The sequence below is a fragment of the Dermacentor albipictus genome, unplaced genomic scaffold (genome assembly GCF_038994185.2).
Source record: "Dermacentor albipictus isolate Rhodes 1998 colony unplaced genomic scaffold, USDA_Dalb.pri_finalv2 scaffold_17, whole genome shotgun sequence".
Lineage (NCBI taxonomy): Eukaryota > Metazoa > Arthropoda > Arachnida > Ixodida > Ixodidae > Dermacentor > Dermacentor albipictus.
In genome coordinates this window covers 3,031,860-3,054,419 of record NW_027225571.1, presented here as the reverse complement: position 1 = coordinate 3,054,419, position 22,560 = coordinate 3,031,860, and the positions used below count along the sequence as shown (strand labels likewise).

Below are 22,560 nucleotides of genomic sequence, written 5' to 3'. Positions count from 1 at the left end.
CTTGACAATGACGTCGTTGGTGGACACATTGTTGAAGACCAACAATTTGATCACACCGTGCACGATCTCTTTCAGTACGTGGCTGACTTTGTCAACCTCGGCCATTTTATCGTCGACTTTCCGGCAAAGAGCGAGCACGTCTTGTATGTACGAGACAAATGATTCAGTAGACGTCTGAACTCGGGTATCAAGCTCTTTTCTAACAACCAGCTGCCGACAAGTGGGACTTTCAAAGAGGTCGCTAAGCTTCTCGAAAGCATCCTAGCTACAGATCTTGTCCTCGTGCGTCGGGAACAAGACACGAGGAGTTCCGCCTAAGTAGAATAGGACATTCGCTAGCATAATGATAGAGACCCAGCGCTTGTTTCGGCTAACACGCTCATACAGGCTGAGCCAGTCCCAACTTCGGCATCATCTTGGCTGGAGAATATGCCAGGATCATGGGGATTGGTAACTGTAACGTACGCTGCGTTGTAGGGGTCGCAGGAGTAGAAGGAGACGAGGTGTCGTCATTTGGAGCCATGGCGTAAAGCAGGACAGTGAGGCCGCTGCGGAGATCTGTGGCGAGGATGGGGAACGGCACCGAATGAAGGATTAAGAACTGGAGACTATTTACAAAGTATATTTACAAAAGATAACTGCAGCGCTGGCCAGTTCAGCCGACAGCTCGAGGGCCAGAAAGCGTTGGTCGTCTTTGTCGGGGCGCCCGCGTGGATCGTCCACAAGAACCACGCAATATGCATGTATAAGTATTTCGCGGGCTTTCTTTGGAAGGCGGAAGAAAGGACCACGTGAGATATATCGTGTTGGAAACAATTTATTGAGAGGTTTCTCAAGGTGCTCTACAACTTTGCCTATCACACTTGGGTTCTGCAGCAAATGCTTAAAAGAATTAAACATAACTAATACGATAGTTAACGGGAAAATAATAAATAGCCTAGATAACTCTAGGCCACCGCTAACATTACGCATTCGGTTCAACTCGCGTCCGGAGTGCCTTCCATCTTTAAAACTTTGGCTCAAGTTATGTGGGACAACCTGCATAGCAAAGATTTTCCACCTGTGACCAATCGACTCTCTGGAAAGGCTAGAAACCATTGAAAAATTGTGATCTAGTGCGCCGCATGAAAATAAGGAAACAAAAGGTCGAAAATTCTCCCAAAAGGCGAAGCATCGATTGCGATAGCAAATTAGTAGACAGCTGTACGAAGTAAGCATGGTAGTTTTATTGGCAGTATAAACTTGGAAACATTCGCTTTCTAACTGAATTAACAAGCCTGGTGTCAGCGCGCAAGCAAACATGAACACAAAATCCTCGACGAGCGCGGACAGTCGCTGTCAAAACGCTGTCGTGAGCAAGCGCAGCTGCAGGAGCGAACGAAGTGACATTCGTGCTCTGTATTGCTTCAACTCAAGAGTGGCGAGAACACAGCGCGCGCAATGATATCAGCCATCTGCAGACCCCTTTCAAGACACGGCGCGCGCGACGACGCGCGGCCGGGCAAAGTACGCACTTGTTGACGGAGTCGCGGAGTCCCTCCCGCGCTGCCTACCCGCTTTCCTCCAAATATGGCGCGCGAGGTTGAGTCGCAATCGTCAGTTCCCCCTTTCGCGCGAAGGAAGACGGCACGTTTGCTTTACGCTTTCTTTCTTCGCGCGCGTCAGGTTAAGCCCCGATCGTAGACTTCCCTCGCGTGCTTTCACTCGCGCATACAGCATACGACGCGCGGCGACGGTGTTGTCACCCTTGGACTGTATACAGAACATCACGGCGACGTAAAAATGCAGCTTTAGTTTCCGTATAATTACTATCGCAATAAATATACGCCACATTCACGAAATGTCGCGATCCACTGAGACTAGCCGATGTTCAAAGTCTACCGAAACAAGCTCAACAAAGACAATATGTATGCAAGAGAGCAGTAAGTCGGTCACTATTTCACAGAGTGTCATAATAGGTCTCATCAGAGTAGGCTGCGATTGGCCCGCTGCCTTCGCTAACACTATTTAAACAGACGATTCAGCTGTGACTAACGAGGTCGAGGTGTGAAAAGGCACTAATAGTGCAGTGCTACGCTAGTGATTTGCTTCCTGCTTGCTCATTCTGCGGCTGACACGCGAGGCGTTGTGACGTGATCCTCACAAGAACCTCATAGCTATCACAGCTGCAGCCGTGTGCGGATCTGCGGAGCAGCTCGAGACCAATAATCTTTTTCAAGAAATCGAGTAGCATTGAATAATGACTAGCTTGAAGTCACATTACCAGCGCACTCTTATTGAAATGTTGTTAAGTGGAATTTCTTCAGGGAGTTGCGTGATAGCTGCAATGTGCTGCAAACGTTCCTACCTAATTTTTATGTAACAGCTCAAAATGTAGAATCAGGGCGCCCGTGAAAGCTGTTGAGTATATATTCCATTTAAAACGAGGATTCAGTTTACACAGATGGAATAAAAGCGATAAAAATTGAGGACTTTTGGAACAATTTAGCTTTATCATATCGCGCAGATGAACGTAAATGTTTATTTTGTTATACCATCGCCACGCGCTTCAATATCGACGGTTCCAATAACTAGTTAAAAAAATGCGTTATCTTTTTTACTGAACCGTTATGAACCGTAATAAAATGGTTTTGAACCGGTTGAGACCGTTCTATTTTCCTGTCCGGAGAGGAACCTGAACCAAACAAAAAAGAGTTTTGGTTAGACGCCCTTCAATATGGTGCGTATACATACGCACGTATCCGATTGTTACTCGCGTACAGGCAGGCTTCAAATTCTTTAAACAAAAACAGGCATAGTACGGTTAACATGAGTAAATGACTATTATACGTTGATGCTCCTTTTCCTCTTGGCTGCTCACTAATCCTTGCAAAGTAATCATTTAACCATCAGCTACTTGTTTTGACATGTCTTCGTCACCTCTCACCCTGCAAGCTGTCTACGTATGTCCTCGCGTGCTGCTCTTTCAGATGGCGGAGCAGCTTTGCGTAAGCGGGCACTCCCATGTGCTACAATCGCTGTCGTGACACGTGCCGCCCCGATCCGAAAGCGTTTGGGTGCAGCGTACGTGGCCTTCACGGACACCGTACTATGCTGACCACCGCCGCCACGTATGCTAATAAAAACCGCGCAGATCCAACGCAATGTTGTAATCTAGACGATGCGAAGCTTGTTTGAGTTAGCCAGATAGCATCAATAAGGAATAAATGACACGCACGCGGTCTTGTCGCCTGCAACTGTTGACACTCTGTCACGAGGACAGCAGCGGTGCATGAGGCCCGCAGAGGGAAGAATAGAGAATGAGAGGTGCATGGGGGGGGGGGGGGCACAGAGAAGTACGACACATGTAAGGTTCCATTTAAGGCATGTGTACCTCTTGTGCTGCAGCGGCACATACCCAGTAGGAATGGACAGCGAAGAACTGGCACATACTGCGTGGCCCTAGGATAGGGTAGGCCAAATACAATAAATATAAAGAAATCAAAGAAGCCGATTATTATCGTGCGCTATTCCATTAGCAGATCAGCGTGCTTTAGAGATACCCATGAGCCGACAATATTTGTATAGGTATTATGGCTTTATGTCGTGGTGTGTTGTATGATTACGTAGAGCAAACGTGCGCTCACTGGCACTTTGCCGGTCGACGTTCAGGGCGGTAGAAGTCGTCTATTTGACGAGAAACGTTACTTATTGACTTAACTGCATCGTTATACAAAATACTGTGGGTTAGGCAGGAAACGCTCCATTTTTGAATACGTCCTCTGCTTCTGTCACATTTGACCGGCGCCTGTTCTAATGTACTCGGGTCACGTGTTCATAATGCAGCTTTAATGGCGCGGGCGCAATTTAACGTGATGTTGAGAAGCCCTATATATGCGATCAATAATTGTCATCAAGGGCACCTAGGCAGTCAATCCGCTTGGTAACAAGTTTACCTGCGTACACATTTGAATACAACTGCATAGGAGTAGATATATCCGTGTGGGAGGCAGGTGTTCCAACCACTGTGCCGCGTATGTTACGTAGAAGTGACGGATTATACAACTCATGCCAGTATGGATCGTAAAAGGAAAATGTTGTCTGCGGCACAGTTTGCAAGATATTGCATTTGAGCGACTGCATGGGAGTGCGGTCAAGCGTCGGAGACCCTCGAACAGTATCATGGCGGTTTAAAGAGTGCGGCGAAAGCTCAACGTTTGTCGTACACTTGGCTCATTATGCATCCCAGGACGGGATAATGTAACGATTCTATTCCAATACTGTTCCTTTTCGCGCTTCGCTAGTAGTCCGAGCGGCACCACAGCCACTTTATCACAGCTATCGGCACGCCGTGAACGGAGGACGATTTGAAAAAAATTAATTAATGGAATCGGGCGAGACCAATCCTTGCATCATGGCAGCCGCATAATTCATAACGTTGTTATTTGGCTATTTATCATTCGCCGGCTGCCTTCGTTAATAATACATCCGACATCACGGTTAAAGAGCATCTGCTTGCAGAATAAATTCAAACGTAAAAACTTTTATAGCTGTCCCGCGAGAATTTTCGTCAGAGCAAATTTCAGCCAATCCTGATTCTGGACGTATTATAAGCGAAGGCGGCCAGCAAATAGCAAAGAGCACTTACGAACGAAACGCTCTGTGAATATGGTCCTTGTCACCTTAACCTAGGCAACCGGGTTTGGCGGTTTCATTAAACAGCCAGATTTTGCCGTGCTCATGTGCAACATCCCTATACTTGCAAGTTCTGCAAAGTCCCCAACACATACGCCACATGGTATGGGAGAGTGGGGGCATGTACAACACACCGCCAACGCACACAACCAAGCAGCAGTGGGAGGCCCAGCTGTCCAGCTCGAAGACACGAGGACTAGCTATTGTTGGTGGGTAGGGCTCGGAGAGGAGCCAGCGCCCATTGCCTCCTGGAATGAGGAGGCTGCGCACCCTGGGCCAAGACTTCGCTTGCTCAGAACGAAAAAGATGATTCATTATTGTGTGCAACTACATTTCGTGCCCTCGCGGCTCCCACCATTGCACATCACTGGCATCTTGAGCTGGAAGAGTGGTGTATTGTTTTACCCCAAGAAAGGCAAGACGCTAAACGATATGGCGTAGCGACATTAGTAAATGCAGTTGGCCAGTGAGGTTTGCTGCGGAAGTAAAACATGTGCAGTCAGCTTTAGTCTTGCGGGAACATCAGGAATCTAGTGAAATAAAATCATTCAACAACGTATACACTGAATAAAGAATAGCGATATGGGACTGGCAAAATAGCGGAATGTTGCCTAAGAGCTCTCTGTGAGCTGAAGAGCGGTATTTTACATGTACAAGAGCAGTGCGTTCATTTCACTTAACCACAGTCGATGCCTTGCACGTAATAATCACTTAACTCTACCTGTATAAGTAGCAAGTACATGGGTACGTCCTTTTTTTAAGTTCTTTCTCTTTAACGTATGAATTTTCCACACTAATAGATATTTCATTTCTAACCTGAAAATCTCCCCTCTACATTCTTCATTTTACCTTCCACTAAGTGATGCCTGTAACGGCCGAGCACTAGTCATTGCAAACAGCCACAGGAAAGAGCTCAGTGAAAAAAGTGCGCTATCTTTCCCTGAATAAATCACACCACACAGGTGGTGACCCTTACGTGAAAATATTACTGCGTGGTGGTTTTCATGCAAGTCTATAACGTAAGTTCTATAATAACTGGTTGCAGCGATCGAGTTCATGCGCTTTGTGAATACCTCTAGGTGGATTGCTGGTTAGCACAGACAAAACAATGTTTTCTGTTTTTGTCTTTGTTACCCGTTTTGTAAAATATAAGTGCACTGCGTTTCTATTACTTATCTTCCCCCATTATGGCGGCCATTTTTATCTGTAAGACTAGAGGAGGTTACCAAAAATTATCTTTCTGCCCTCTTGTGGATACTTTTAAAGGGTCCGAAAAGGCTACTTAGTCATAGGCTGCCGTGATGGCAGATCTGGAGCGCTATACCCTAAAGTTAATCCAGACTGTTTTTATTCCATTTCTGCAATCAGCCCTCCACGATTGGTCAAAAAGTTTTCGGGCTACCCCATCTTCACCTGTCTGTCACGCGAAGTCACGAAAATAACGAAAACTACTCATTTGTTATGATGTGTGCAAACTCATTATGCATGATTGGACCGAACAAAAAAATTATTATTTCGGATTCCACTTTTTTTTTCTTGACATTAGCCCTCCTATATCGGTCATAATTTTTCGGGCTGCGCCCATTTCGCCTGTCCGTCACGCGACGTCACAAAACCGCGAAAAGTCATCATGCAAAAGAGACGTGTACGATTTCAAGATACATGAATATAACGAACAAAACTGAACTTTTTTTTTTCCAATAGCCGGAGGCTTCCCCGTTCCGAAAGAAATAGGAGACGTCTGCCTACCGATCGCTCTGGCGCTGGTTACTCGGAGCTGCCGGGAGAACTGATTTATTTGCGTGTTACAAACATTTTTTTTACGTGGCAGCGTAACGTTGTCGAGCCCTTTTGGCATCGTATGCGACATCGTTATGCCACCTCTTCTTTTCTGAGGATCTGTTTTAGCGACATTTTTAACCTTTCGTTGCATGCCGCCTCAATTTCCTACCAGCCACCGCAAGCTAAGCAAGAGGAAGCGAGCAAATTCCAGACTCCGGTACCGTTCTCCTCATCCGGTTATCTACTTTCACTGCGCTAGCACCCCCCCCTCCCCCCCCCCCCCCAAAAAAAACCCCTCTCCTTTTCTGCACACTTGTCGCCTCTTGTCAGTCAATTAGAAAATTCCTGTGAAAGTAGGCGATGCTTTTCACTTTGAAATTAAACAAAAATGACCTCCTATAAACAAGGAGAGCATTTGATTCGGGTATTCGAACAATGCTGCGGATTACCGTCCGATGCTTACGTCGGCGGTTGCGCAAACTTGAGGTCCACTCGGCAACCACAGCGGGTTAAAACAGATTGGAATAGTTTTACTTTGTAGGGCCCCTGAACCAATGCTTTTTGTAAGATGCAGGAGGCATGAAAACAAAAATAGATTACTAGGTTTATTTAAAAGATAGGCAAAATAACCCGTCATGGATATCGATATTTTATTTTGTCCATGTTCGTTTCTTCCTGATAGAATGCTTGGGCTCGCTACGCCGTGTGCCCAACTAACGTTAGCCAAGCTGTTCAAAAAAAAACAATAAGGAAAGACTTAAAGAACACTTTGCAAGATACAAATATAAGACCTACGGTGTTTGGTCGTTAGAGGTCTGGCGACCGAGCATGGTAGGTCATAAAAACGTACTTTTGCACCACGTTTGTTCAATACTTTTTTTTCTTTGAAAGGCTTGGCTTACGCTAGCTGGGGTACACGGTATATACGCATATAGCACGCATATAGTATATACAGCACAAGTTTCTAGATGCACCCATATCTAGAAACTTGTATACAAATAAGAACGCCCAAACCGCAGCCACCATTTACTTGGAACCTTTTGTCTTCGATTATAGTAGCTTTTTTTAACAGCGAATAACATATTTATAAAGAATTTAATTCGGGTTTTCGCTCTGAAATAAATTATTTGGACGGTTATCCAGTAGGCTGGCGTTCGGCTGACGGTAAACACTGTCTACAGAAATGTTGCGCCCCAAGTACAACTTTATTAGGCGCTGGCGCGAGAGCAGACACAACTCCGCTGGCTCTTTTCTTGACGCCGGTGGACGGCATGGCATTCTAATTGCTTGCAGCCTTGTGTGCACAAGGACAAAACAAATTGCTGCGCAGGGGTGAGAAGATATGTAGTTTGCTGTCTACGTAACTGACGTGCCTTGACGGTTCTCCTTATCGCAGGCCGGATTGCTTCACGCGTTGCAGTTGCTGGCAGACCGAATTATTTGTCTCTGCATTCTGCGTCCTTGCAAAGAAGAAGAAAAAAAGCGGAAGCAGAGCTTGTGCTTTTCGTGTGGGTGCGATTAGTGTTTCGTTTTCTTTTCTTTCATAAGCCCTTCCTGCTGCCGATCGGACGTCGTGGTACTACTCGTGAGTTGTCAGCCCTCACGCAAGAGTTTTACAATCTTTGGTTTGTGTATTTTGCTATTTTTAATCTCTCTCTTTTTTTCTGCGTGTACCTCTCCCCTGTCATGTTCGTCCAGATCGACGAACACTTCACCTTAGCAGTAGCGGAGCAAAATAAAGAAAAAAGTTGGACGAGAAGATCGACCTTTCTTCCGGATATCGATGTTCGGTGGTTAGAAAGAAATTGTAAATTATTCCCTCAAGGTCGTCCACGGCGCTTTCGTTACCTATGCTTCATTTAAAAGATATGCAAGTGTATTCTACATGTGAAGGACGTCGTAGAGATGGCGTTCAAGGGATTCAAAAGGAAGCCCGCTCGATGCCAGATAAGGAACATATATTTATGAGTGTTCGAGTGGTCGCACCTTGAAAAAAGTTAAAGGTCATAACAATAACAATGGTTATAAAGGTTATAACGTTTTTGAAGTGAACCGCTTACAGTACACCCCTATTTCAAACTCTTCGAGTATTGGCACTCAAGGACATCTACAGATTGACGCAAAACAGTGAAAAAATTTTTCTTAAAAATTATCCATCTTGTCTGAGAATATTTACATTGCCTACACTGGATACGAGTGCCTGCACTAATTATCACTTCAACCTGCCTGTTTGTAGAAATGTTTATGGAAAGAGAACAACCGAATGTTTTGAGGACCTAACCTGGAATTATATTCTGAATTATCGTAATACTACTATCCTTTTTGCGGCGCTTTAGAAGCTTTTATTAAATGTGCTAATGCCTATTATAGTGAGTAATGACATTCCTGTGCATTTCTAAAATATTAGTTTGAAGAACTTCTGCACGCCATATGTTTTCTTGCTGCAAAAGAAAAAAAATAATTTCCTTCCATGGACCTGACACTGGACGCAATGTCATAGGGTGCAGCAATATTTCGGTTTGTGTATGTATTCTCTACGCGATAACTATACGTCCAAATTACACTTCTAAGAAATTATTTGATATTGGCAACAAACATGAGAGTAAAAAAATAATGACATAAAGGCTAATAACATTACAAGTCGCATTCTGACCTATAGCTACCCGTTCCTAAGAGCCAGTTTACACTCCCTCTAGATTGAGCACTTTGCTATAATTGGTAAGTAGAACAATTCATCGCTTATACCTTGTGTCGATACGTTGTCAACTGTAAGCATGGTGGGGATTATTATGTCAATGTTGGAAAATGCCCACTCGTGCTGTTTTACTGCGTCTTGCACTTCGCATATTATGGCTAAGGGTTTGGAGTTGATTTCTTGTTTTCCACATATAATGTCTGAGACTGCTAAAGTCCTTTCAGGTATTGCGAATTCCACAAAATTCATTACTATACCATACAGGGAAGAACTTGTAATCATTACAAAGAAGCTAAATTCACAGCTTTGTGATCACCTCCAAGAGCTTCAGTGACCTTCTTCGCTCACAGTGACAATGTGTCTCTGTATTAGCACTTTGTATGTCCTTGTGTGCTTACTTATTTATATTCTTTATTTATTATTTTATAGTTCAGTAACATCTATGCGCCACGCGGAGGGCCTGCGTGCTTGGGGTTCAGGATGATTTTGCTGACTGACAACGCCGCCGACGGCGGACGCCGACAACGCATTTTGTGCGACATGGGGCCCTTAACGCCATTGCGTTAAAATAAAGTTCACTTGTAAGCACAAATATTTAAAGCAACCCAGACAAAGCATAGGTAGTTAGATAGGAGTAGTAGAAACAAAAATACATGGCAACCCTATCGAACACAGGCTGTAGTTATTTGCAGGTCAATAAAGAGAAGCGATATATAGTCACAGTTAAGTTCCTGCAGCTTCTACAAACACTACAAATGACAAATGCCCTGCCGCTAACTATGTAGTGAAGATAAAAAGGAAAGACAAAAAATCATGTGGATCCAACACCCTGCAAGAATCGATGTAATCGAAGCTTTCTGTGCTGTTTGCTTTGGTTGACGATAATTAGCGGTGACATTCACGCCCGATGTACAACTTATTCAGCGTTTAGTGCAATGCGAGAGAGGTGAATTGATGTTAGACGTTACCTTGCATGCATCACTGTTCTGTTTGTCTGCTTAGCACACAGAACACACAGCGAGATGTGTTTGCTTGAGGCGTTGTTGTGCGCCATTGCTCATAACCTTTAAGATGGTTAGCATTGCCATTGGCTCACAAGGCACATCGCATCGTGGCAGAAATGTTAAACAATATTTGAATTCTGGGGCTGCATACGACCAAACCAGATCCGCATTACTAGGCATGTCGTAGTGGCGGACTCCAGAATAATTTTGAACTCCTAGGGTTCTAAACCTGCACCTAAATCTAAGCGAATGAGCGTTTTTCTTTTTCTTTTTTTTTATTTCGGCCCCGTCTTAATGCGGGTGCCGCGTTCGGTATCCAACCCACGACTTCGGGTTGAGAAGTGTTGATAGGACGTGCGGCCGTACGTAGTGTCGCCTATGGTCTACGGTTTCTTAATGCGGCGTTGAGTCTGTACGCCTTGCCTCAGCTGTTCGCTTGACAAATTTGCAGGGTGTTTATTTTTCAGACCTAACAGAAGAGTTAACTTTATACAATTTGTCTGCAACTGCTGTCGGGTCTAGTATTAGCGTTTCCTTGCCTTCTTACGTTTCCTTTTCCTTCCCCTGCCCCCTCCCCCCGCCCCCGCTGCTCGCTGCGAGGGAAGTTTGGCAAAGCTACTATTTGCTATTCAGTCGTTTCGTGCTGCGTCGGTTCTACGCATTCTCTGCGCCCTCTCCCTAGCTCATCGTCGAGAAGACGACGAAGTGTCTTTTGATACAGCGCTGTTCTTTCTAGCTCCGGTTTATTTCTGTGAAAACCTCAGTTCATCCGCTGGTCCTCGCTCCCTGCTCGGTCGTAATGGAAGTGGACGACCCCGTACGTCTGCCGGCGACGGCGGCGTCAGCGGCGGCCGCCTCCAGGAAGCGGCTCGGTCAGCAGAGCGACACCGACAGCGAGGACACCCATGTCTACTCTCACAGCAGTGAGGACACTTCCGATGACGACTTCCAGCTTGTGCAGAGCCGCAGAGCGAAGAGAAGGAACACCAGGACGTCCTCATCGTCAAGCACGCAAACAGTGAGACAGACGCAGAGGCCGGACGCCAATACCATCATATTTGTGCCCCTGCTTCCCAACGTCAACATGAAGCTACTTAACAGGCAATCTGTGTCGATGTCACTGGAAGCCCTGGTGCCAAATGAAATATCGGACATTCGAGTGAACACCCGAAAAAATCTTCTGGCGGTTGATGTCCAGCATGCGGCTGCTTTGACCACTCTACGCAGCGTAACGGACCTCGATGGCATTCAGGTGCGCTCTTACATCCCTCTGGGATCTGACGTAGTCACCGGCGTTATCTACGACGTAGACGTCGCCATCCTTAATAACGACTTGCCGATTCTTATCAAGCCAGCCAATGATGAGGTCATCGTTGATGTTAAGCGGCTAGGCAGTTCACGCTGCGTGAAAATAGCATTCAAGGGTAAATATATACCCTCGCATGTAAAGGTGGGACACTTCAGACATGCAGTGCGGCCTTTCATTGCGAAACCTCTTCAGTGCCGCAAATGCATGAAACTGGGACACGTGAGCAGCGTCTGCGAAAATCAGGCAGCATGCCCCCGCTGCGGAGAGCCCCACGCTGCAGATAAATGTGGCGCGACTGTAGTGAAGTGTTCAAACTGCGGAGGATCACATGAAGCTTCATCGAAGACATGCCCACATATTAAGAAGGAAATGGCGATCTTGAAAGAGATGGCGAGAGATTATTCATCCCATCGCGAAGCCGCTGAAAAAATCAGGAAGCGACGTTCACGTCGCCGGCGCTCCTCAAGGACGGCTCCTCAAGGAAGGCGCATGCCACTTCCTACAACACCACCTCCTCCTCCACCGCCTAGGCCAGACAATGTGGAAAGGACCGCGAAGAGCCAGTTCACTGAGAAGACCACATCTGCCGAATCTTGGCCGGCTCTACCGAAACGACAACATTCACCTACAGAAACACAGCAAACTTTCGCTGGACAACTCCCGACGTCTACTGCCGGCGATTTGTGCGACCAAGACAGGCAAGTGGCTGATATGCTGCAATCGCTAATTAATACAATGCGCATTATACTGACCAAGCTGCAAACACCAGCAGCTCGAAGCGCTCTGCAAATACTGGATGCACTAAATCCAGTGCTTGCTAGCATCGTTTAAGCATCATGGCTCGACCAACAGTCCCCTTCCGCACTGAACTTAAAAGTGCGTCGATCTTTCAATGGAATGCCAGGGGTCTAAGGACCCGTATATCAGACTTTCGCCAATTCATTTTTACACATCGCTTCCCCATACTGGTTATTTGCGAACCAAATACATCAACTCCACTCAGACTGTCCGGTTATGAATCTTTCGTCTCGTCCACATGCGGTGCGAGCATGAAGGTGATCATCTACATCCGCACGGACTTAACATATGTCGCTAACGCGATAGAGCCTCATGACGACAACCAATATGTCTGCCTAAATGTGCAAAAGAAGAATGTGTCATTTACACTAATTGGAGCCTACATATCCCCAGCGGGTCACTTTGACGGCGAACGACTGAAGAAAATATTACTAATGAACAATGGCCCCTGGATTATCACAGGTGACTTCAACGCGCATCACCAGCTATGGGGAAGCACTAAAATTGACTCCAAAGGCAGGCGCCTTGCCTCCTTTGCTGCTGACCATGATTTGTGCTGTGTGAATGACGGCAGCCCTACATTTCTGCGAGGCACGACCTACAGTAGCTGCTTGGACTTGACTTTGGTGTCACGACGCTTTGCCTCGAGCGTCCAATGGTTTACGGACATAGAAACACATGGAAGCGACCATATTCCTACATACTTAAAGATTAGAGGAGTTGAGCAACGCTCCTCTACCGTCTTGCGTGCAGTTGATTGGTCAAAATTTAAGAAGGATATGGATGACACATGTCGGGAAGGCCTCTCACACAGCATCGAAGAAGCAATCGCAGAGGCATTGAAAACATCCACCTGCTCGCTTACAAGGTCAACAAGGCGAACAGACTTGGACATGGAACTTGAGAGGCTGCGTGCGGCACGCCGACAGGCGGAGAGGAGGTATCGGCGCACGAAGTCCGTCTTGGATCTGAGGGCTTCACGACGCATACAAAAGAAAGTCCAGCGTCGCATGGATAAATTGGAAGATAAGCGATGGAAAACATTCTGTCAGTCGCTTGATCCCCGAAAATCGCTCTCGCACATATGGAGAACGGTTAGGGGTCTTCGCTCATCTCCGCATCAAAGGAAGCCCTTCGCTGCTCTGGCCCTCTACCAACTCCGCTCGGAACTTCAAGTGGCTGAAGAGTTCTGTGCACGGGTTGCTGGGTCCGTGGCCATCATTACTGACGCAGCATTGAATGACATCCCTGAGGCACGTGTACCAGAAATAAACGTGCTATTTTCACTCGAAGAGCTCGATGCTGCGTTGGCGACCTGCAGGCGTTCTTCGTCACCAGGACCTGATGGCATCACGTATGCTGCCCTATGCCACCTTGGACATGACGCACGTGATGAGCTGCTCAACTACTACAATGAGTCTTGGCAGAATGGCGCCGTTCCTAAAGAATGGAAATCGAGCCGCTTGATCCCCATTCTGAAACCTGGAAAGTCTCCGCTTGAGATCTCATCATATCGTCCGATTGCGCTTTCGAGCTGCGTCGGCAAAGTGATGGAAAGAATGATTCTTGCTCGATTGGAATGGTACCTAGAACGATTCAACATCTATCCGGACGCCATGACAGGCTTTCGTCGAGGTCGCACGTCCATCGACAACGTCATTGACATCATAACATGGGTCCAAAATCAAAAAAGCCTCAAGCGCCTGTCTGCGGCACTTTTTCTGGATATAAAAGGAGCATACAACAACGTCGCCCATGAGGCCATACTAAACTCACTAGAGGCTGTTGGAGTTGGTGGCCGGATGTATAAATGGATTCGGGACTATTTGACTGAGAGGCGTTTTTTCTTACAGACCGAAGACGGCCCAACTTCAGACCATTACATCTGCCGTGGTGTGCCGCAGGGTGGAGTGTTGAGCCCTATCTTGTTCAACCTCATCCTGGTAGGACTAGCGGATTACCTACCGCAGACAGTACATGTCTCAATATACGCCGACGACATTTGCATCTGGGCCTCTGCAGTGACTCGCCCTCAGCTAAGAGCCAGGCTTCAGCGGGCGGCAACCATGACGGCTTCTTACCTCCGAGAACAAGGCCTCAGTGTGTCTACTGAAAAGTGCGCATTACTTGGTTTTACGCGGAAACAAATGTCATCCTATCCTGTTACCATCGATGGTCAAGCTGTATCCTATGATAAGACGCATCGCTTTCTGGGCGTCATCATTGACCGCAACCTCTCGTGGAGCCCTCACTGCGTCTATCTGCAGAAGAAGCTAGTCGCCATTGCTCAGGTCTTCAAATTTCTATGCGGGAAAAACTGGGGTACACCAGTCCATTCTATGTTGCAACTGTACAGGGTTTTGTTTCTCGGACTCCTACGTTACAGCCTACCAGTATTGTCAAGTGCATGCAAGACGAACTTTCGCGCCTTGGAGAGCATACAAGGTCAAGCCCTACGCACGTGTTTAGGGCTGCCTCGGTGCACTTCAACCGCAGCAACAATCGCCATCGCAGGAGACCATACAATCCAGACTCATGTAGCTGTCGACTCTCTCAGAGCGCACATTCGCCATCTGTCAAGGATCCCCGACCGTCATTTGGCCTCCCTACCAGCAGATAGACCTCAAGCGACCTTTTCACGAGTGATTAGCGCTCATCAAGAGTACATACCGGCATCTTTTACACCGGCGGCGAAGCCTTCCTCTCCCCTGTGGTGCCTGCGACCACCTCAAGTGAATTTTGCTATTCCTGGACTTACGAAAAAGTCCAATCATCCGTCGCCGGCTCTGAAGCAACTTACGCTCCTGTTAATGCACCAGACGTATGATGACCGCATACATATATATACTGATGGTTCGACCTCACCTACCAGCTCAACTGCCGCATTCGTCGTTCCAGCCAAGAACGTCACAGCTAAATTCAAATTGTCGCACACGACTACATCTACATCGGCAGAACTTGCAGCTCTCCATGCCGCTATGATGTACATCAGCGAAGAGCCAACAGAGAAATGGGTCGTATTTTGTGACTCTAAGGCAGCCCTTCACAGCATCAAGTCCGCATTACGTCCCAGAACTTACGAGCAGATGACATCTGAAATCAGGGAACTGCACCATCATGCTCTGGAAAGAGGACACCACATTATATTTCAGTGGATCCCTGCTCACTGTGGCATCGTCGGCAACAACCTAGCTGACAAGGCTGCCCGGTGTGCCCACGAGGATACCAAGACGCGTCCAACACCTTTGGCGAGGTCGGACGCTGCCAGAGAACTTCGCCATCTTGCGCGCAAGAAGTCCCAAGATCTCTGGATTTCAAGTGGCTTCAATTGCAGATTACGTCAACTGGACCCCACGCTACGGCTACAACTACCATCTAGCCTTTCCCGCGGCGAAGCAACCTTGTTGTGTCGCTTGTGGCTGGGAGTGGCGTTTACGAACGCATATTCCTACCGTATGGGAATGGCCGAGAGCCCGATGTGCGACTCCTGTGGGTGTGAGGAGACCATCGAGCACCTATTGTGTACCTGCCATCGCTACGATGTCCAACGCCTCTCTCTGCGGGCAACTTTACGCAGACTGGACTCGAGACCTTTCACCGAGTCAAAGATACTCGGACCGTGGCCACACCCGTCACTGGCTCGAAAAGCGATTCGTGCACTAGTGCAGTACTTGAAGTGCACGGGCTTAACAGACCGTTTATAGTGTCCTTGTGTTTGGTGTCCTTCCCACACGTACTCAGTGTTTACTCTCTCCCTTTCTTCCGCTTTCTATTCCCCTTTCCCCCACCCCCAGTGTAGGGTAGCAAACGGGATGCTGTTCTGGTTGACCTCCCTGCCTTTCTTACCCTTGTTTTCTCTCTCTCTCTCTTAGCTACCTCCCCTTTGGACTGTTGCGCTTAGTACGAAGGTAAGCGCTGCAGTTTCAGCAATGCTCTTGCGGAAGGGAGGGGGGGTCGCTGCTAGTTACAGCTGTCGAGAGGGTATTGTGGCGGCGCCCAGGGAACTACAGAGGGCATTCTGACGACGTGATGGAAAGGTCCAAACGAGTTTCTCGCGTCCGCTTTTCTCTCCGCCGCTCTCCTGTTATTTATATGAACGCTCTGAATCAACCCCCGACGTGGTGTGCAAGACAGCGACAGCAGCAGCAGTTGAAAATTTCACCGACTATTACGATACTCCGTAATGCGAAATTTGTGCCCAGCTCTATACGTGTTTTTATTTCGCGATATGTTGGCTGGCGCGGACAATCTGTATCATGCGGCACATTACGAACGTAGCGAAGTGCGGCGCAACTGCCTCGCTTATCTGGAGATCGCGAGAGGCAGCGCGTGGGTGACACGTGGGCGTGATTCACAGCCGCCGCCGCAGACGGACCTCCGCTCATGGAGCGCTTTGTTGCCATATACAGTATCGGTGGCGTCATAGGTGAACAAACGACGCGCGCTACTTTGGCGCTATCGCGTAGCCATCGTCACCGCAGAGCCCGTCTTGCGCCGCACTAGGCTTTTCTCCTCACGCTTTCGCCATGCCCTCCTCCTCGGCTTTCCTCCTAGCGCTCTCTTCGCTGTCGCCGTCTTTCATCCCCCGCTGCACTGCGCGTTCACTCTTTCATCCTTCGCTGTGCTCGTTTGCTTGGTACCGAGGGACGCCAACGCCAACGCTCGACGCAGGAACTGGCGCTTAAGACCTGCGCTCTAAAAGCAACTATAAATTATGGTTTACCGCAAAAAGTATGAAATGAATCGGGATAAGTTTAAATGACTATATCTGTTGGCGTGTTATAATAACCTGTGGCTACAGTTGTTACTACGAGTGATTTGGTACACAGAGCACAACAATCTTTACAACGAAGTTATATAGCTCTGTCTCCCAATGGTTCTGTCGCTTTCGTGGGCAAACACTGGGGAGGCGCGCGCCGTGGCGCTGCTGGGTTCCTTGCAGCACCAGCAGATGGCGCTTGCCTCCACGCATCCACAGTAGCGGCGGCGCTGGCCGTGCGGGGGAAAGAAAAAAAAAGCACCAGAAACCTCGCCTTCGCACCTAGCATTCGCCGCACGCGTTTCCCGGTAAAGATTACGGTTGCATAAGCTGCAGTTGCGGCAACTATAGCATACGAAGCAGGGAGTGACGTAACTACACTTTCGTATATAAATGAATAACCTGCCTAGCATCTGATTTGAGTTGTCACAGTGCGATGGAAAAGCAACGCATAGTGAGGACTCCTGAAGAGCAGCGTGCATCCGAGCCGCGGCGAAAGTATGATTATGTGCATTTCTATTCTCTCTGGCCCACTCTGTGTCAGTGCACGAAATAGCGGCACAAGCCAAGTTGCAGGCCATCGAAATGTCTTAGGCTAATAATTAGGTAAAGTGCATGTGCATGTCCCCGTGTGAATAATGTCAAGCGACGTCGCAATGTGTAAACGTTCTAGTTATCGTTCACAGCTTCGCTGTCCAACCACCTTCACAGCGTGGTTTGGAGACCCTTTTTTTCTTTTCTTTGTTTTTTTTTTCATAGGAGGTATTTCAGAAGAAGGCGCCAGGGCAGCGGGCGACAACCTTTAAGGTGGGTGATTTTTTTTTTTTTTACCGTGACGAAGGCAAAAAAAGTGGGCGTTCCAGCATTCGTGTTTGTGTGCCAAAGCCTTGACTGCCGTTTATAGCAAACACTACCCATAGGATTTAGACTTTCTGCACACTTCATATGTTGGCAACATTGTCTGGCAACGGTGTATTAGGTCACGAACCATTTGCCCAATATTCCAGAGACAGAGCCACCAGCCTAGATCATTAACCCCCTCGCTTCTGCTAAGTTTGCCTTCATTATCTTGATATGTGTATCAGTATTTGGTAAACAGGCGGTATTTATTGAGGAGTTTGAGTTAGCTTTAGGGTGGTGCGATAACTGCTAACACTTCAAATAATAGCGTCATTTATTTATTTAGTTTTGGTTGTAATTTGGTATTGCAATTTAGGTGATAGCATTACAAGGAATGAGAAATAAACACAAACAGGAGGTCCGCCAAATTAAGGTAAGTTCCATCTCATCTCTGATCATTCTTACGGACATTAGAGTACAGCTTTACTACTCCATCTCCCACGTGACAGACTGTGAACTTGGGCTTCAAAAAAAGAGTAAGGAAAGAAGGGACTCAATTAAACGAGGACAAAAAAAAGGGCATAGAAACGATAGAGACGTTTAATGCCCACATTTCATTGCGCAGTTTTTACTTGAAACTTACATGCACCAACTGGCCCGATACTGTGTTTTATTGTGCCACGTGTAGTGTTCTGATTTCCTATTTCAAATCAAATGGATGACGTCACCACTGTGCCCTGCATGCAAAGTGCGGGAAGGTATAGCCTACCTAATCTGCGTTTGCAAGATTATATAGAATGCAAAGAACGGCCTTAATGTCCGCACTCAACATACGCGTGTATCAACTGTCATTCTTTCAATCAAGACACATCCTTGGCTCATGGACTAGCAATGCTTTTGTATATCGCGCAACGAAGTCACTTTTGTGTTTCCTTAGAGACACCTTAGTGTTCAGCGCTGTGTTTGGTATGTTGCATATCTTTGTTGGGAACTGTGCGCATAATTTCATTCTTCATCCTTTCAATCGCGGGTAGCCTGCAAGGCATGCCACTAAGCAAACTTTTCCAGGGTCCATTAAATCTATCTCTTTCTTTATATACTATAAACATGGTGTCCCAAGTAACTTCAGCGAAACCTTAAAAATATGCAAATGCTACGTAGGTGGACAGAACCATGGTAATGTTGTTTGCCGTCGCTTGGGGATACTCGTATTGTTATTTTTTTGCATTCTACCTAATTACATAATTAGTCTTAATGAAGTAATCAACTTCCCAAATATTGTAATTAAATGAAAAGTGTCAAGGAGAAAATCGCAGAGCAACATGAAGAACTCCCGATACAGCTTCTGTTGCTCCACACGTGCTGCGTAAAAGTGTTTTTCCAAGCATGTGAAGAGCCCGCGAATACACGCAAACTTCCTCGAGCGGCCAGTCGCGCAGCAATTTTCTCATCGATACCTTTAATCTAATTACAACATTTGCGAAGTTGAATAATTCATTAAGACTAATTAAATAATTACATGGAATTCAAAAAAATAATCTCAGTATCTCAAAGCGACAGCAAACGCAAGCAATATTACATTGGTTCTGTCAAGCTATGTGGCATTTGCATATCTTTAAAGTTTGGCTCAAGTTACGTGGGACACCCTGTATGTCCGGCCAATAACTAAACAGAGGTGCGTAATGGAAAAAAGAAACACCGCGCGTCGCGATCAGCTTAACGAACTGAGATCTAGTTCGGCGAGGGCCTGTGTTACTGGAAGTCCCTTAGGCTGGCTCCAGCGACGCGCAGCGATGACAGCCGCCTATACCGCGTTTGCCATACCCTGTCATGATCGGTTCCTATAATAGGCTGGTATTCATAAAGCAGGTCGTACGCTAAAACCGGTTCGTAAGAACAGGCATCGACCAATTATGATATCGAAACATATTCTTAGCGAACGCGGCTGCTGCCAGGTGCACAGTTCTTACGGACGAAAATGTTTTGTTGATTCCCAGCCCCCACTCTTCTCACTATTCATATTTGAGGCGCTGGACAGCCGATGATTACGCAAGGCAGCTGACCTACCTGCGGGGAAAGGGACGGCTGATCTCCTTCCCCGCGAGTAACAACAAACAACACTGCAACTGTTTTCAGATAGACCTTGTGCACGTTGACCTAAAATTATAAACTACTATCGTGTAGCACGCACTGACGTGCGCTTGGACGCTGGCGCGCGTTCTTACAGAACGCACACCCGTCCAGTCCTCACGAAATACGACAGCACGTTACGTCCCACAGTGCTGACCAAAACTCCGTTAGAAAGTTGACGTATACTCGCCTCAAACACGGATGTGACTCTCAGTTGGTAGAGAACAGGAATGACCATTTTGGACACGATGACTGCGATGAGCGGAGCGGACAGGAAGTTCCACAGGTAGTGGAAGCCGTAGGCGTAGTAGTGCGCACTGAAGCCGATCACGCCGATGGCCGAAAGCATGGACGCGAGCACGGAGACCGCGAGCGGAAGAGTGCGGAGGCTCCGGCTGCCGAGGAACATCTCTTCGGCGGTGGCCTCCTTGCGCGCCCGCCGCGCGCAGGAAAAGTAGAGTCCGAACCCCAGGTTGGCGCACATGAGCGCGCCGAACACCGCGTACTCGACATCGCTGCGCATGGTGCCCACCGCTCGCGACCGGCGCAGAATCTAAATTTCAGCAACAACGGAGAGAGCGGCCCGGCAGCAACGTCGCAGCCGGCGCTAGGTTGCCTCGCGCGTACGGCGGGCCTCACAGATGAGTGGAAGAGGCTGTCAGCGTCATGCCTCCTGGAAGTGCGAATAGGATGCCCGCCAGCGACGGGGTGATTTCAGCAAACGAACCGCGCGGAAATGTCGAAGCCAAATACAGCGCCATCGGGCTACACTAGTGCATTGGGCGGGTGCGCGCGCTTTCCCTCCTTCTTGCGGTCGTCTATGGGCGATCATTCAGTGAACCGGTTGGCGCGCAGCAGCTGGCACGGCGTAAATTCACAATGCGCGATTATCCGCCGCCGTTTAATGACTCCCTTCTCTTTCCGCCATTCCCCTTCCTTCTACTTCTTCACCGGGGGCTCGCGGTGAACATCGCCAAGCAACTGCGACGCCAGAAGCACTCGCGTCCGCCGGTCGACGCCGGCGAGAATCAAGCGAGAACATCACACAGCGCGCGCTCTTGTGTCCGGCGAAATTGAGTAATGACATCCCGAAGGACACGCGACTGCGCAACAGCACGTAAGATCCCTGTCTCTAGCATTCAGAGAAAAAAACGGGGCTGGCAAAAGAGATGTGGCTACGCCCTTCCTGCCTTCACTCCCCCCCTCCTTCTCTTTTTTTTGTTTTTTTTTTTTTAACAAAATGTGCGCCTGAGTACGCGTCGAATGGATACAAGCAAAACGTGCCTTGGCTGTGTCAGAAACAGAGCTCACAGAGCTTTCATACCTTCAACACGTTCTGGTCAGGCTATTAGCGTCCATAATGAGCGGTAATGTTTGCGCTCAAATGGGTTGATACTGGACGTGTTTGAGCTTATCAAGATGATCTGCTACGCTCACAGGTCTTCTCTTGCATCTATAATGGAATTAGTGGAGATAATATGTTTTCTGCACCATACGTGCACATGCACATGTGTAAGCGTCCGTACAAAATATTGACACTTAGTTTAGTTCCCCCGCTCCACTAACGCTCAGTGCGACGCAGTCTCCAACACTGCTTAGCTAAAAACCGCGGGGGTATAATCGTATCTAAAACAAAAACCGGTTGATGGAAGAGGAAGCTTTAGCTCGGGCCCAACTCCGATGCGACCTTTTCAAATACATGTAAAAACGCAGAAAAGCTTTTCTGAGATAACCCCTCGACCAATTTTAATTAAGTTTGTTGCAATTGTCAGGGAAAGTTAACTTCTACTGACTGTAGTAAGTACATTTTTGGTTTAGATTCTAAATCTTTTTACAAAAATTGAAAAAGATTGTTAGTTCAAAAAAATGGAGGCACGAAGTTTACAATTTCCTAGCTCTGCACCAAAAACCGATCTCACAGTTCTGTAAACTGCCCCCGTTGGAACATCTAAAGTGCTCAAATTTGGTGTAATAACGTAGAGTCTAAGTGAATTCAGTGCAATATTTACGAGTTTTTGAAAAATTCTATCCACAAATTAGTAAGATATTAACGCAGGTGTAACATGCATAAACTTCGTCTGCGTTGAACGCATTGTTAAATGTGGTTTACAAAAGTTGCAACTTGGCAACTTTCGTTGCCAAGTTAGAGTTGTAAACTTGGTAGTTTCGTTTATACAAGTTTTGCGATTTCCAACAATTTTTCTAAAACGATATTGATGGCCTTAACAAAAAGTCTGCATTCTACATAACTAAAGTGTAACTCTTTATGGTAACTAGAACAAATCTCATCAATTTTGGTGCAGTTATAGCTGAAGAAAACGATTTCTCCGCTCCCATATATTTAGATTGGAGCCTCCGAGCTAAAGCTTCCTCGTAATGTCATTTCATTCTAAGGATAGTCACATTTAATTTGGTCAGTTCGCTGCTACTCTGGTATGTAGTTTTATGGGTGCTGCCGACAAAAGCAATCCTTAACAAATATTCCCCAGTTTCAGTTTCCTCGTCTTAAAGAAGAGCTTCGCTGTTCGATGCGATATCGGTGCTATCTCGAGGCGATATTGTCGTCAGG

At 47.1% G+C, this 22,560-nt stretch overlaps 1 protein-coding gene across 2 annotated transcripts in view; it reads right to left on the bottom strand.

Annotated features, from left to right (window-relative positions):
* The window catches only part of LOC139051981 (sodium-coupled monocarboxylate transporter 2-like), a 154,723-nt gene that overhangs the window by 102,527 nt on the left and 29,636 nt on the right, over positions 1 to 22,560 (bottom strand). Inside the window, exon 1 of one of the 2 annotated variants that reach the window (XM_070529045.1) lies at positions 20,182 to 20,827. The exons of the other annotated variant lie outside the window; for it this stretch is intronic. Coding sequence (XP_070385146.1) covers positions 20,182 to 20,514 — 333 coding nt within the window. The 5' untranslated portion in view covers positions 20,515 to 20,827. Of the gene's footprint in view, positions 1 to 20,181; positions 20,828 to 22,560 lie in introns of those variants that run through there. 2 annotated transcript variants of the gene reach the window in all.